This window comes from Chrysochloris asiatica, unplaced genomic scaffold, assembly GCF_000296735.1.
Source record: "Chrysochloris asiatica unplaced genomic scaffold, ChrAsi1.0 scaffold00124, whole genome shotgun sequence".
Taxonomy (NCBI): domain Eukaryota; kingdom Metazoa; phylum Chordata; class Mammalia; order Afrosoricida; family Chrysochloridae; genus Chrysochloris; species Chrysochloris asiatica.
Window position 1 is genome coordinate 7338027 of NW_006408642.1, and position 12621 is coordinate 7350647.

The 12621-nt window shown below is 43.5% G+C and overlaps 1 protein-coding gene across 3 annotated transcripts in view; it reads right to left on the reverse strand.

The window, feature by feature from the left end:
- Positions 1 to 9297: 9297 nt before the first annotated feature.
- Positions 9298 to 12621, reverse strand: part of KLHL18 (kelch-like family member 18) — a 71545-nt gene continuing 68221 nt past the window's right edge. For 2 of the 3 annotated variants that reach the window (XM_006868801.1, XM_006868800.1), the window contains exons 9-10: positions 10883 to 10994; positions 9580 to 9966 (exon numbers count right to left, since the gene is read on the reverse strand). In XM_006868801.1, the coding sequence (XP_006868863.1) occupies positions 9580 to 9966; positions 10883 to 10994 (499 nt within the window). Of the gene's footprint in view, positions 9967 to 10882; positions 10995 to 12621 lie in introns of all 3 variants that reach the window. The other variant, XM_006868802.1, reaches the window with a different exon arrangement.

Sequence of the window (12621 nt, forward strand, 5' to 3'; positions counted from 1 at the left end):
CCTTTTTGGAATTTACAGTCTCGGCTTTTAGGGAAGGTTTTTACATTTATCTGTGGGTATCCAGGGCTCATGTATGGAGTTACTAACCAGCATAACTGAATAATCAGATGAGGGACATTTTGCTATGTCTGCTAGGTGGCTAAAGTCTGATCCTCAGAGCCTATGGTTTGGACCGTAGGACTTCTTTCAATCCTTGAAATGGTTGAATGTCAACTAATTCTTTTCAGTACAGTGATACTTCCATATTCTTTTGATATTTCCTGCATTGTCCATAAAATACTTCAATATAGAAACTTGAGGCTTGAATTTTTTCTTCAGCTCTTTCAGCTGGAGAAATGCCATGAGAATTATTCCCATTTGGTTTTCTAACTGCAGGCCTTTGCCTATTTCATGATTTTGTTTTGTCTTCTCAAGATGCCTTTTAGAATTTTCGTTTATTCTCTCATTTCTCCCAGTTGCTTTAGCTTCTCTATGTTGAAGAGCAAGCTTCAGAGTCTTTTCTGACTTCCATTTAGGACTTTTCTTTCTTTCCTGTCTTTTAAATGACCTATTGCTTTCCTCGTGTATGATGTTCTTGATGTCATCCTATAAATCCTGGGGTCTTCAGTCATTAGTGTCTAATACATCAAGTCAAATCTGTTCTTAAGATGTCTAATGAATCAAATCTGTTTAATTTATCCCCTCCATGTACCATCAAATAACAGTATTTCTCTCTATTCATTTTAGCTTTTGTTTTTTTTAAAAAAACAAAAAACACTCAGGCATATATAATAATTTAAACCACCAAAGGGCACATTCTGCAAGTCTGCCTTCTGGCCACCAGCTCTCAGTCCCTCTCTTTCATTAATCTAGAGTTCTCAGCTGCTCCCTCCCTCCATGTCCCCATCTCTGCCTCCATCATTAGTGTCGCTGCTTTTCTAGATAGGTCCCACATTCCGCTTGTGCTCTTCTCCCTTGATGGTCCTAGGGTCCTCTATTTCTAGACTGTAAAGATTAACTACTCCATTTTTGTTTTAAGACTTCTATTTTTACAATTGTGACAGTCACAATTAGTCATGATAGCAATTATTCACTATTGAATCATAAGAATCTTATCCCCAACTCTTTTTACCAGACCCATCTAGACAGGATGAAAACTATTCAGTGGGGAGTCTTTCCTCGCACACTCTTAAAACTAAACTTCCTCTTGAAACCTTGTAAGCCAGTCACTTTGTGCCTTTATCACTCCCTCATTTTAGATATCCAATGTCTAAGTTGCCTGTCCCTATCTACACTGTGTACAGAGCGGATAGCCTTGATACTTGATGTGAAGACTCCTTCCCTCTCTGTTGGTATTTACAGTTACTACTTCCATGATTATAGGTCAGGTTCCTCAAACTGTAGCAATCTACCCTTGTTTCCTCTACCAAAAATTGGTTTTTTTTTTTAATCCTCTTCTAGTCGAGTTCTGATTATCAAGCCATTGAAGCTAGGTCAAATGGATACTATCTGAAACTTGGGGTGTTCTTGTATACCTCCCCTCACTTCATATCAGCTGGATACTTCACTCTCAGCTCAAGCCCTCTGTGACTATGTCCTTATCCATGGGCTAGGACACCAATCTTTATGCATTACATTTCATTTTTGACAAGTCCCAAGTTTCCTAGATTCATACTGCATACATTCTACGTTCCAATTATTAATGGATATTTGTAGCTTTGATTTGCACCCCATCAGCAAATGAAGGTCCTGAAAGCCTTGCTCCTCCCAGTTCATTAAGGTCAACTCTACTTAGAGAAGGCAGATCTTTCCAGACGTATTTCACTGTCTTCTAATCTAAGGGGTTGGCTCATCTTCCAGAACTATTGCATAGCATGTTTCGCTACTATTTATATGGTTTTCAGTGACTAAACTTTCAGAAGTGGTCTGCCTTTCTGTCCTAGTTTATCTTAATCTGAAAGCTCTACCGAAACTTGTACACCATGGGTGACCCTGTTGATATTTACAATGTCGATGACATAGTTCCCAGCATCACGTAATAAATACATAGCAACAGTATGACAATTTGACGAGTGGGCAGACTGACACATTAGTTATTAGGGAAATACAATTTAAATCCACAAGATGTCACTTGACACCCACTAGGATGGCTTTGATTAAAACAAAAAGAGACTCAATGCCAAGGGTTGGCAAGAATGTAGACAATCTTGAATCTTCATACATTGCTGGTGGAAATGTAAAATGGCAGTCACTTTTTGAAGTCGGGCAGTTTTTCTAAAAAGTTAAATACACATTTACCATATGATGTAGCACTTAGGAATCGACCCATGAGGAATAAAAAAAATATATGTCCAAAGACTTGTTCATGAATTCTCATAGCAGTGTTATTGATAATAGTTCCAAAAAAATTGAACTATCTGTCAACTGGTGAACGAATAAACAAATGTATGGTATATCCATGCAGTGGAATACTATTCAAGAACAATAAAAGAACAAAGTATTGATAAATTCTTCAATATGAATTGTAAGTGAATAAGGCCAGACACAAAAGACCATACGTTTTATAATTGTAAATGGAATTATTTCATGTAAATGATGAAATGTCCAGATGAGGCAAATCTACATACACAAAAAGCAAAATAATGATTGCTTGAGTATGGGGATGGGAACAGAGATTAAAGCAAGTGGGCATGAAGGAGATTTCCAGGGTGATGGAAATATCTTAAATTGGAATGAAGGTAATGGTTATACAACATTTACTAAAAGCCATTGGAGTGTACACACTTACAATGGGCGAATTTTATGGTGAATTGTACCTCAATAAAACTATAAAAATAAAACCATCTTAACACAAATGGAGAATGACTAGAGAAACATGATTAGGTGACCTCTGAATCTGAATCTACCTCACGGTCTATGGTGGCAGATAAGACAGGTCATCAGACTACTATGGTGCCAGACAGCCAGGGGTAAGCACGGAGATGCTTTCCAGAAGGAAGGATTGTCTAAACTGGGATCCTAAAAGGCTAGTTCTAGGAGACTGAATGGAAAGAGGTGCCAGATCATGGTGGTCTTCTACGCTGTTAGGGAGTTAGGGTTTTATTCTGAACAGCAAACCTAGAATTTGGAAAGGGCTGTTATAACTTTATTGGATTTGACGTCTTTCCCATATACACAGTTCATCTGACTTCCTATTTCAGCAAGAAGGTACCTGCTTCTATAATTCACACATGGGTTTTTCTCTTTCCTTCACTGTCAGCTGTGCTTCCTCAAGGCCCATCACCACGTTGGGCACCACACATCCACACAGTGGGCATAGAGAATAGGTGAATCAGTTGCTTCAAAGGTTGAAGACACCTTTAGAAGCCCTGGACTGTGAGGGAGGAGGTCTGGTCATAAGCTTGGACAGTATCACCAGTTCCTTGATAAGTCAGGTCAGTTATTCAACCCTTTTTAGTTTTTCTTTATGTCAACATTAGATAGACTATTATTTAGAGATCTGGTGAGGACGGAGTATGTGCTAGCGGTGGGTGTGTGTGACATACTTTCCAAACTCTTGAAAAGTTTCCCTCTTAGAGCATAATCATTACCCAATGGAGACACTGGCCACAAACTGACTTTGGAAAAGTGATTGAAGAGTTTTGCAACATCCACAACCACAATAACCAGGGTGTAATCTCAGGAAGGCAAATCTGGAGTGTGGCTGGAGTTTGGGAAGTGGAGAGCCCAACTTTCACACTTTGCTATACAGATGACCCACCAAGGAAACCTGTCCACACTGGAGCTGCCTGGGTTGTCCCCGCCCCATGGAGTTGGTCTCTGGGGAGACCTAGGAATTAACCTACACTTTTTTTTCTAGGAACATTTATGGACACCAAAGTTAAAGCACCTGTGGCCTAGAGCATAAAAATGAAGCTGGTGGTGTCTGTTTCAGGAAATTCTAGGCCAGCACATACAATAGGAAACTCTGGAATTTCACGGTAGTGAACTAAGAGGAAAATCTAAGGAGAAGTGATTTGAACAGTACAAATATGCAGTAATAAATGTGAATGAAACTCTAAGCACAGTTTTCAGTAGAACCCATTCTTTTTTGGTTCAGGGTACTTTTTATGCTGCTTCCATGTGAAGGCGCATCTTTCTGTAAGCCTTGCTTTCTTCCTGTAGGCTGACAGAAGACAGGAGTGCAGTCAACATACACACAAAACTGCTGCTTATGCTAGAGATTGTGATGATTTTACAGTATCCTGGGTATTTCACATCCATGAAGTAGGAACTGGGACTGTGCAGCAAGAGGCATGGTCACGTGGGGAAAGTAAAACCCATTCTTAGAAAAAATACACATTTCTTCAAAGTCTGCCTTTTTTTTTTTTTTAACATGTTTTCCTCTTTTCACAAAAATATTTCTATTTAAGGAATTTTTTTCCCCTCGGAATCACAATAAATATTATTTATTTCTGTTGTTCTTGCCATTGAGTAGACTTCACTTTATGGCAACCCCATGTGTTAAGAATAGAACTGCTCCGTAGGTTAAAAAAAAAAAAAAAATTCACTGTATTTTTGGTGAAAACACACACAGCACAAAACATATTCCAATTCAACAATTTCTATGTAAGGGCAAATCACAAAGCACTGCTACACAATAATGTTGTTGTTAAATGCTGTCGAGTTGGTTCTGACTCATAGGGATCCTATGTAGGGTTTCCAAGGAGCAGCTGTTGAGTTTGAACCACTGATCTTACAGGTCAAATGACCTTGTGGTACAGTGCTTATCCTACAGTGCCACACTAGGATGCCATACAGTCATACGAGCCATTAAACATTGAAATAAAACAAAAACATTAAAATGTTAAGTTACTGTTTCTCACCATATCCTCCATGTACGTCTATACACTTCTGAAGGCAGGGTTTGCCTGGTGTAGCACTATGCTAAGCACTGTACTGCTAATTGCAAGGCTGGCTTCAAATTCACCAGCGCTCCTCGGGAACCCTATACTGGGTCATTATGAGTTGGAACAGACTTGAAGACACTTAACCACCCTTCCCTGAAGAATTCTGCCCTTTTTGATTTGCATCACATCTAATAAGCAGCTTCGGTATTCTCAAGGGATTCAAATTGTGTTCCTTTGAAATGTTTGGTTTGGGGGACAAAAAGAAGTCTGAAGGAGCAAGACCAGGGCTGTAGGGTGGGTGGGTAAGGTTTTCCAATGAAATTCTCCTAGGACAGCACTTACTACCCTTGAAGAGTGGGCAGATGTGTTGTCCTGATGGATAAACAAAATACCTCGACACAACTTTCCTGGCCTTTTCTTCACCAAAGCAGTTTTCAATTTTCTAAAACTTCTATTAAGCCCCTGTGATTGTCCTGTATCTTTTGAGAAGAATCTATCAAGATTACCCCTTGAGATTTTTAAAACGCAGTGCCCATAACTTTCTGAACTGACCTTTTACTTTTAATTTAACTGGACCAGAAACACCCCCTGAAAAGTCACTGCTCTGACTGAAGATATTTTTTTTAAGGTACCTCAGTGAGATACGGGAGCGCAGTGGCTCCATACAGTAAACACTGCACTGAAAACCACAGGCCAGCAGTTTGAGCTTGCTAGTCACTCCATGGGAGAAAGATGAGACTTTCTGCTTCCTTGAAGATTGAAAGCCTCGGATACCCTATACAGGGTCACTATGAGTCATAACCAACTTGGTGGCACTTAATGAGACAAAGACGAGTGTTATCACTGAGAGAACTTGTCTGCAGCCATCCGCTGATGACAGATACGTGTTGTTGTGCCATGGAGTCGGTTCTGACTCATAGCGACCCTGCACAGGGTTTCCGAGGCTGTAAATCTTTACGGGAGCAGAAAGCCTCATCTTTCTCCCGCAGAACAGCTGGTAGTTTCAAACTGCTGACCCTGAGGTTAGCAGCCTGATTCGTGGCCACTACGCTACCAGAGCTCCTTAGAGATAAGTGTAAACACATTTTATTTGGAATCAGCCCACGGAACCTAAGGAGCAAAATTTTTTGAGTTATCATAGCTATGTTCAGTGACACTGGTGACATTCTTTACATTACATCACTGTTTTCAGAACTTCCATTCTGGTTGTATTACTCCCAATAACTAAGTCTCATTGCCCCCCCCCAAATTTCTTAAGTATGCCACAGCCATAAGGCAGTCTTGGCTGTAATCTCAGTGGAAGCAGACTGTCTATCCTTCTGCAGAACAGCGGGGTGGGTTAAAACTGCCAGTCTTTAGCCACTGAGCACAAACCATCTGCGTCACCTGTGGACCTGATTTACTTCTTATACTTTTTTTTTTTTTAAATGGGAAATAGCCCAAGTTGAGTGGATACACGGAATGTGGTGACACACTTAATAAGATATTCTTTGGAGAGAAATGACATTCTGAAACATGCTATCACATGCATGAACTTGGAAAACATTAAGCAGAGTGAAATAAGCTGTCACAAAATACAGGTATTTAAAGACCCCATTTATATGAAATATCTAGAGCAAGTAAATTCACAGGGACCAAAGTTTATTTAAGGTTTTTCCAGGAGCAGGTGGGAAGGGAAAATGGGGAGTTATTGCTTTATGGGGTGCTGACTTTCTGGTTAAGGTGATGAAAACTTTGTAGATAGATAATGGTGACAGGTAAGGTTGCATAACATGGTAAACACAATGTCACTGAATTGTACATGTAAAAACAGTCAAAATGACAATTGTTTCACTACATATTACTTTACAATAAAACAAAAGTAAAATCAAGAAAGGTCAAGAAGATATTAGAAGTGTCCTCTTTATTTCTCTTTGGTTTCTTAACACAAAAGACATGCGTTCTATAAATAAAAGGAGATACGATTTTCTGGGAAATAAATTGGGGAAGGGCAGAACTCCTACCCAGTCACATCTCTGTGTTAAGTCAGGAAGCTGGTCTTCAGCTTCCAACCTGGCTTTGACATATATTATTCAAGATGCGGAAAGACCCGAGTACAGTGGACACCGTAGTCTTAAGAGCTGGCTAGACCCCAGGGCCCGCTGAGTACAGTTCTGTTCTCCCTGCTCTTTTCATAACATCCTAGGGGGGATGCCTCTTCCTTCAATGCTACTAGAAGGGTTTCAACACCAAAGAGCCAGATTAGCCATTTTCCAAAAGTCATCTACCATCAGACTAAGGAACCAATGAAGGGGTGAAAACGTTTGCTCACTAGTGTTTGGAGCCTGGATCTTACTTGGAAATCTTGACCTCAGGTACAGCAGTGTAACTCCTACCCCAGGAGATGGGAGGGTGGAAGTGGCCTCAGGAAGCCCACTTCAACAGAACTCCAGCCCCTGGGAAAATGATCCATCTGTACCCAATTGTAAAATTTGGGGCAGGCATTAAAAGGACACAATGAGGTCCATTCAGTATTGACTCTAACCCCTTTAGCAATTGAGGTTCATAAGTGCTACTTCAAATTCACAAAGAAAGGAGCTTATAATAATAAGATGAACACTAATACACTCCTAACCAATATGGAGCCTGACCTCCATCTGAGTCTGCAGCGCAGGCAAACCCAGCACAAGGGAAGCACATGAGATGTGAGGACAGGGTGAGAAATGCTGGAGTTCCACCATGAACCCCCATTAGACTAGATCAGATTGTTGAGTCTTTAAAAAACATCATTTTCAAGTGCTTGTAGCAGAGACCCAGCTCCTAAAAGTTTCAGTTAACCAAGGTCCTTCCCCCTGAAGGCATGGCGATCACATACACTGGTAAACCTGAAGGTCCCGGGGCAGGAAAGCCTCCTCAGGCTCCGCCGAGTGTCTCTCTGGCCGGGCTTCCAGGTCACCCCAGGCAGGCAGCAGAGTTGAGGAGGGCACTCAGATGGAGAGCTGGGACTCTAAGATCCAGCCTTGGGTTAAAGGAATCATTTCCTCCTTTAGTCTCTACTGGAAGAATTTTAGAAAACCAGATTTTGGCAGCAGCAGTTGAAGGAAAAAGGCTTGGAGTACACCAAAGACTTTATGATTTGCTTACACTTGTCCAACTGGAGGGATGGAAATGGCTCCACTGCCCAGTGCACTGGTAAGAGGAAGTGTACTCTTGTCAGGACCCCACAGTGCTACATCAAGGTCCCACCAAGAGAGGAGGGTGAGGAACAAAGAGCATGGAGTCCCTTCAAGAAGTCGTTTACCAAGGTTAGAGGAGGAAATATAAAACACTGTTCTTTTCAGCAGCAAGAGATTCTTTCGGCCTTTAGTCCTTTGAGGTGTAAAGCCAGCTTTGCTTGACTCTAAAGGTCCATTGTGCTGGTCGGTCTGCCAAGGGCTGGAGGGAGACCAGACCCCTGGAATTGGTGGGTGGATGGAGGAGCGGTGGACTGGCAGGGCAGATGACGGCACTGAGCCAGACCAGTTCCCAGCTGGTGGAAGGAGCAAGCCACTGATTAGATACTAGAGGTACCAATGGTCAATGCGCCCCAGACGCATCATAATGGGGGAAATTATCCATGAACAACAGGCAGAAAAGTGAGAATCTGGCCAGGTCTGCCGTTTCCTGCTGGTCAAAAAGGGGAAGAAACCACAGAAAGGGAAGGAGCGCCACAGTGGGAGTGTTAGGGAATCACAGGAGCTTCAGAGCCAAGCTAGGGGCTCAGGGCCAGAAGAGCAGCAGAAATTCAGCAACTGGCTGAACCCATGATTACAAAAGTCCTCTGACAATGGATGTGAAGACTAACCCCACGAGCACCCTGCTACAGGTCCAGCTGAGAAAGCATTGACACGCTGAGTCTCAGAGGGACGCTCACGTGCTGTCAGGTCTCAGGACCCTGGGATCCAAAGGTTGGAATGGATGCAGCCCTTTGCACGTCTGGCAGGTTTTCATGTACATACCTATTTGCCTTTAGTGTCTTTTATAATGTTTTCTTCCTGCAAAAAGTTCATTTAAAAAATGCTTTTTCTTTCCAATTTCTTTCAAGTGTTTTTTGTTTCGTTTTCTCAGTTTCTTTCAAGTATCCTTCCCCCACTCTTCCTCTGTTTCTCCTGAACAAGATGAAATTAATAAAAACAAAAGCAAAAAACCAAAACCCTCCCTCAAATCCCAAAATTAGACACAGGGAAACTTTTGGTCTGCTGCTCACCCTAGGGTGAGGCCAAGCCTTTGTGGACTACAGTGGAAGGAGTGTGCTGTTAGCACACGGCAGTGACATCACCGCCAGGGTGGACTTCCTCTCCCAACCATATCCACAGTTTCCAACAGGCTTGGCCCCTGCAGCCATCCCATGGCAAACTGGCCACATCATGGCTAAACAACCACTAGGTGAGGAAGAACATCACTAAGTGATGAGCCGGTGTAGGTGTGGACCAGCAGAGCAGTTCCGTGTCACAAGCTGCCAGGAACCAGAGGGACTTCTGTCCCATGTTGTGCATATTGATGACCTAGGCCTGAAGGTCACAAGGGCAGCACAACGAGGGAGAGCTTAAGCACCTGGAAGAAACGTACTTCTGGAGAGAGCTCATATTTCATCCCATGTTCTGGTTCACTGCTTCTCCCGAAAGGGATTGATCCTGGAAGGAAGCGCCTATGTTTGTACCAGATCCCTACCCCACTACATCCTACTCTTGCCTTAAATGGTAAGGAGAGGGATGCAGCCCACACCAACTCCTCCCTCATGACATGCCATGGGGGCCATAAATGTCCAGCGGTCCGTCTCTGGGTCATACATCTCCACTGAGCTGAGGTTTGACTGTCCATCATAACCCCCCACAGCGTAAAGGCGTCCACAGCTGGCCACAAGGGAGACTCGACTCCGACGCCTGTGCATGGGGATTATCAGGCACCACTGGTCTGTCACCGAGTTATACATCTCAGCGAGGCTGAGGAAGCCAGAGCCATCATAGCCCCCACAGACGAACATCTTGCTTCCCAGGGAGGCAGCGCCGTGCCGACAACGCTTGTTGAGCATTCCTGCTGCCGGGTGCCAGGTGGTTGTGTGGTGGTTGTAGTGCTCCACCTACAGCAAGGAGAGAGACACAGGGACAGGATAATCAAGAGTCCACAAAGCCCACAGGGGGGGTGACATGGAGATGAGGAACTCTGCTACCTGGTTTTGGGCTTATAGGGACAGATGAGTGATGTCCTAACCTGACCCCTTCTGTTTACAATGAAAGAGGATTTGCCCAAGGATTCATTGCTGTGTAGGACAGAGCCAGCATGGGAGCTGGTCTTCTGAATTCTGTCCAGGTAGCATTTCACCACTCAATGGCAGTTGAACTGTTTGAAGAAAAAAAATGCAACTTCAAGCACATCATCCAGAAGAACACAAATATTTTCAAATATATACACTCCATGTTTGAGATTACTCTGGGCACGGATTTCACTAGGTCTCATCAGTCTATAGCAGACGGCTGAACAGGGTAGGGGTGTAGCACGGCAATGCTTTATTCCTACTTTAGGTTCTGTGGACACTGGCATGCACCCTTTCTTCAGAACTTAAGACTTTGCAAGCATGCAGAGGAAGCCTTGAAACGTCACTGTTATTTGTTAAGTGGTATCAAGTCAGTTTCAACTTATACTGACCCTGTAGAGGAGTGGCTGGTGAGTTTGAACCTCTGACCTTGTGGGTGGTTCAATGCTTATCCTATAGTGCCACAGCAGGACTCCTGAAATTTCACTTGTTGTTAAGTGCCATGGAGTCAGTTCCGACTCACAATGACCCTCACAGGGTTTCCAAGGAGTGGCTGGTGGGTTTGAAATGCTGACCTTGTAGTCCAGTGGTATCCTATAGCGCCATACCAGGACTCCCAAAATCTCACTAGAGGTTGCTTTGTCCAGCCATGGCAAGGCTGTTTTTTCAAACAATCATCTTTCAAAATAGCTCTTGAGATGGAAGAAGTCGGCCCCCTTAGCCCAGAAGAGCCCAGACTCACACTGTTGAAGATCTGCAAGCCGTCGTGGCCTCCCGATACGTATATCCTGCCCTCAAAGACTGTGACCCCAGCAGCACTGCGATTTGAGCTCATCGGGGTCACCACTGTCCACCTTCAAGGAGAACCAAAGGAGGAGAGAAAGCATGACAGTGGGTGTTCCTGTCCTCCCTCACTGTGGAGCAGGGTTTGGGTGAACTGCGCTGAGTCCTCATGCGCCCTGGACGTCTCTTCCAATCGTTTCTCCCCACCAGCTATGTTGACTGCTCTCTCTGGCTGCTGCCTATCACTCAAGCTCCAGGCCCATAGCTAGTCTTCTTGGCTCACTACTGTGGACACTCAAAATCAGCATGTCCCAGATAAGGCCTCACTCTCTTACAGATCTGTTCTTGTCCTGCACACCCTAGACGTATTAATGGGACCACCAACAACCTTGCTGCTGAAATGACAAAACTCAGTGTTTTCTTTGGCTTCTTTTCTCTTAGCCTCAACCTTCCCGTGGTCACAAAGTCCCGACTAGTTTGATTTCTAGTCATCACTTGTTCCCATCCCTACTGCTCCTGCCCTAGCTCCAGTCTGTTGTCTGGACCACTGTAACTGCCTTCTTCACGGTGGTCTACCTTTCGGCATACTCCCACTCTGATGCTGCACAGTGTGTCCCTCCTGGGGCTCTTGGCTGATTATTTGAAGTCAGAACCCAAGATCCTTGATGTGGTTCTGTATGCTGCCCTGTTTCCCTTCCACACCTGGCGCTCCAGTCCACTGGATGATGACTACTGTCCTTAAGCACACCGAGCACTTTCTTATTTGGGGATGCTCTTCTTGCTGTCTCCTACAATGCACAGCTCCCACTGTCAGTGCACGTGGGTCTCACTGTACACGACGCCTGTCCACCGTGCCTTTCCTCACAACCCCAGGGAAGATTAAGGCATTTCCCTCTGCACCAGCTGTGCTGGACACAGGCCTCCAGGGTAAGATGATCAGGATGCACCTGCAACCCCACTAGACCAGCCCCACTACATACAGGCCTCGGACAGCTAGCTTGCTGTCTGAAAGCGCTAAGCGAATGGAATGACAAGAGCTTAAAAGCACACTGCCGATTCCATTCAACTCGTATGCTTATATACTGTTACATAATTTCAAAGTACTATAAAGATAAAACTGAGGCTAATTTTAATAGTGCTTCCACAAAAAATTAATGCCACAAAATAGTAATATTAAGCACTAGAATTAAACAGATTTCTTAACCACGGAATTTTCCAGAGCCTTTAAAATATTAGGATGTGTTATGGAAGAAGAAAGACTGGTGGTATAGGTGACATTTCCCAAACTTATTTTTTTTCCTCCCTCCTACTCCAATCATATCCTACCCACTTAAAAAAAAAAACCACTGCTCCGCTATTTCTTAGGCCCTTTCAACTATATTTAGCTAAGAGTGGACCATTAAACAAATGTTTCCAAGTACCTATACAGTCTATTTACCATTTATTCAACATTCTTTTATTTAACTATTGTTGCTATTATGTGTTGTTGAGTAGGTTCTGAATCATAGTGACCCTATATAGTGTTTCCAAGGAGCACCTGGTGGGTTTGAACCACCAACCTTATGGTTCAAACCGACCTTGCGTTCCAGTGCTTATCCTAATTAATGCACTGGACTACAAAGTCATTTGAACTGCAGGGTCAGTGGTTCAAGTTCACCAGCTGCTCCTCAAAAACCCTATACAGGGTAGCTATTGGCT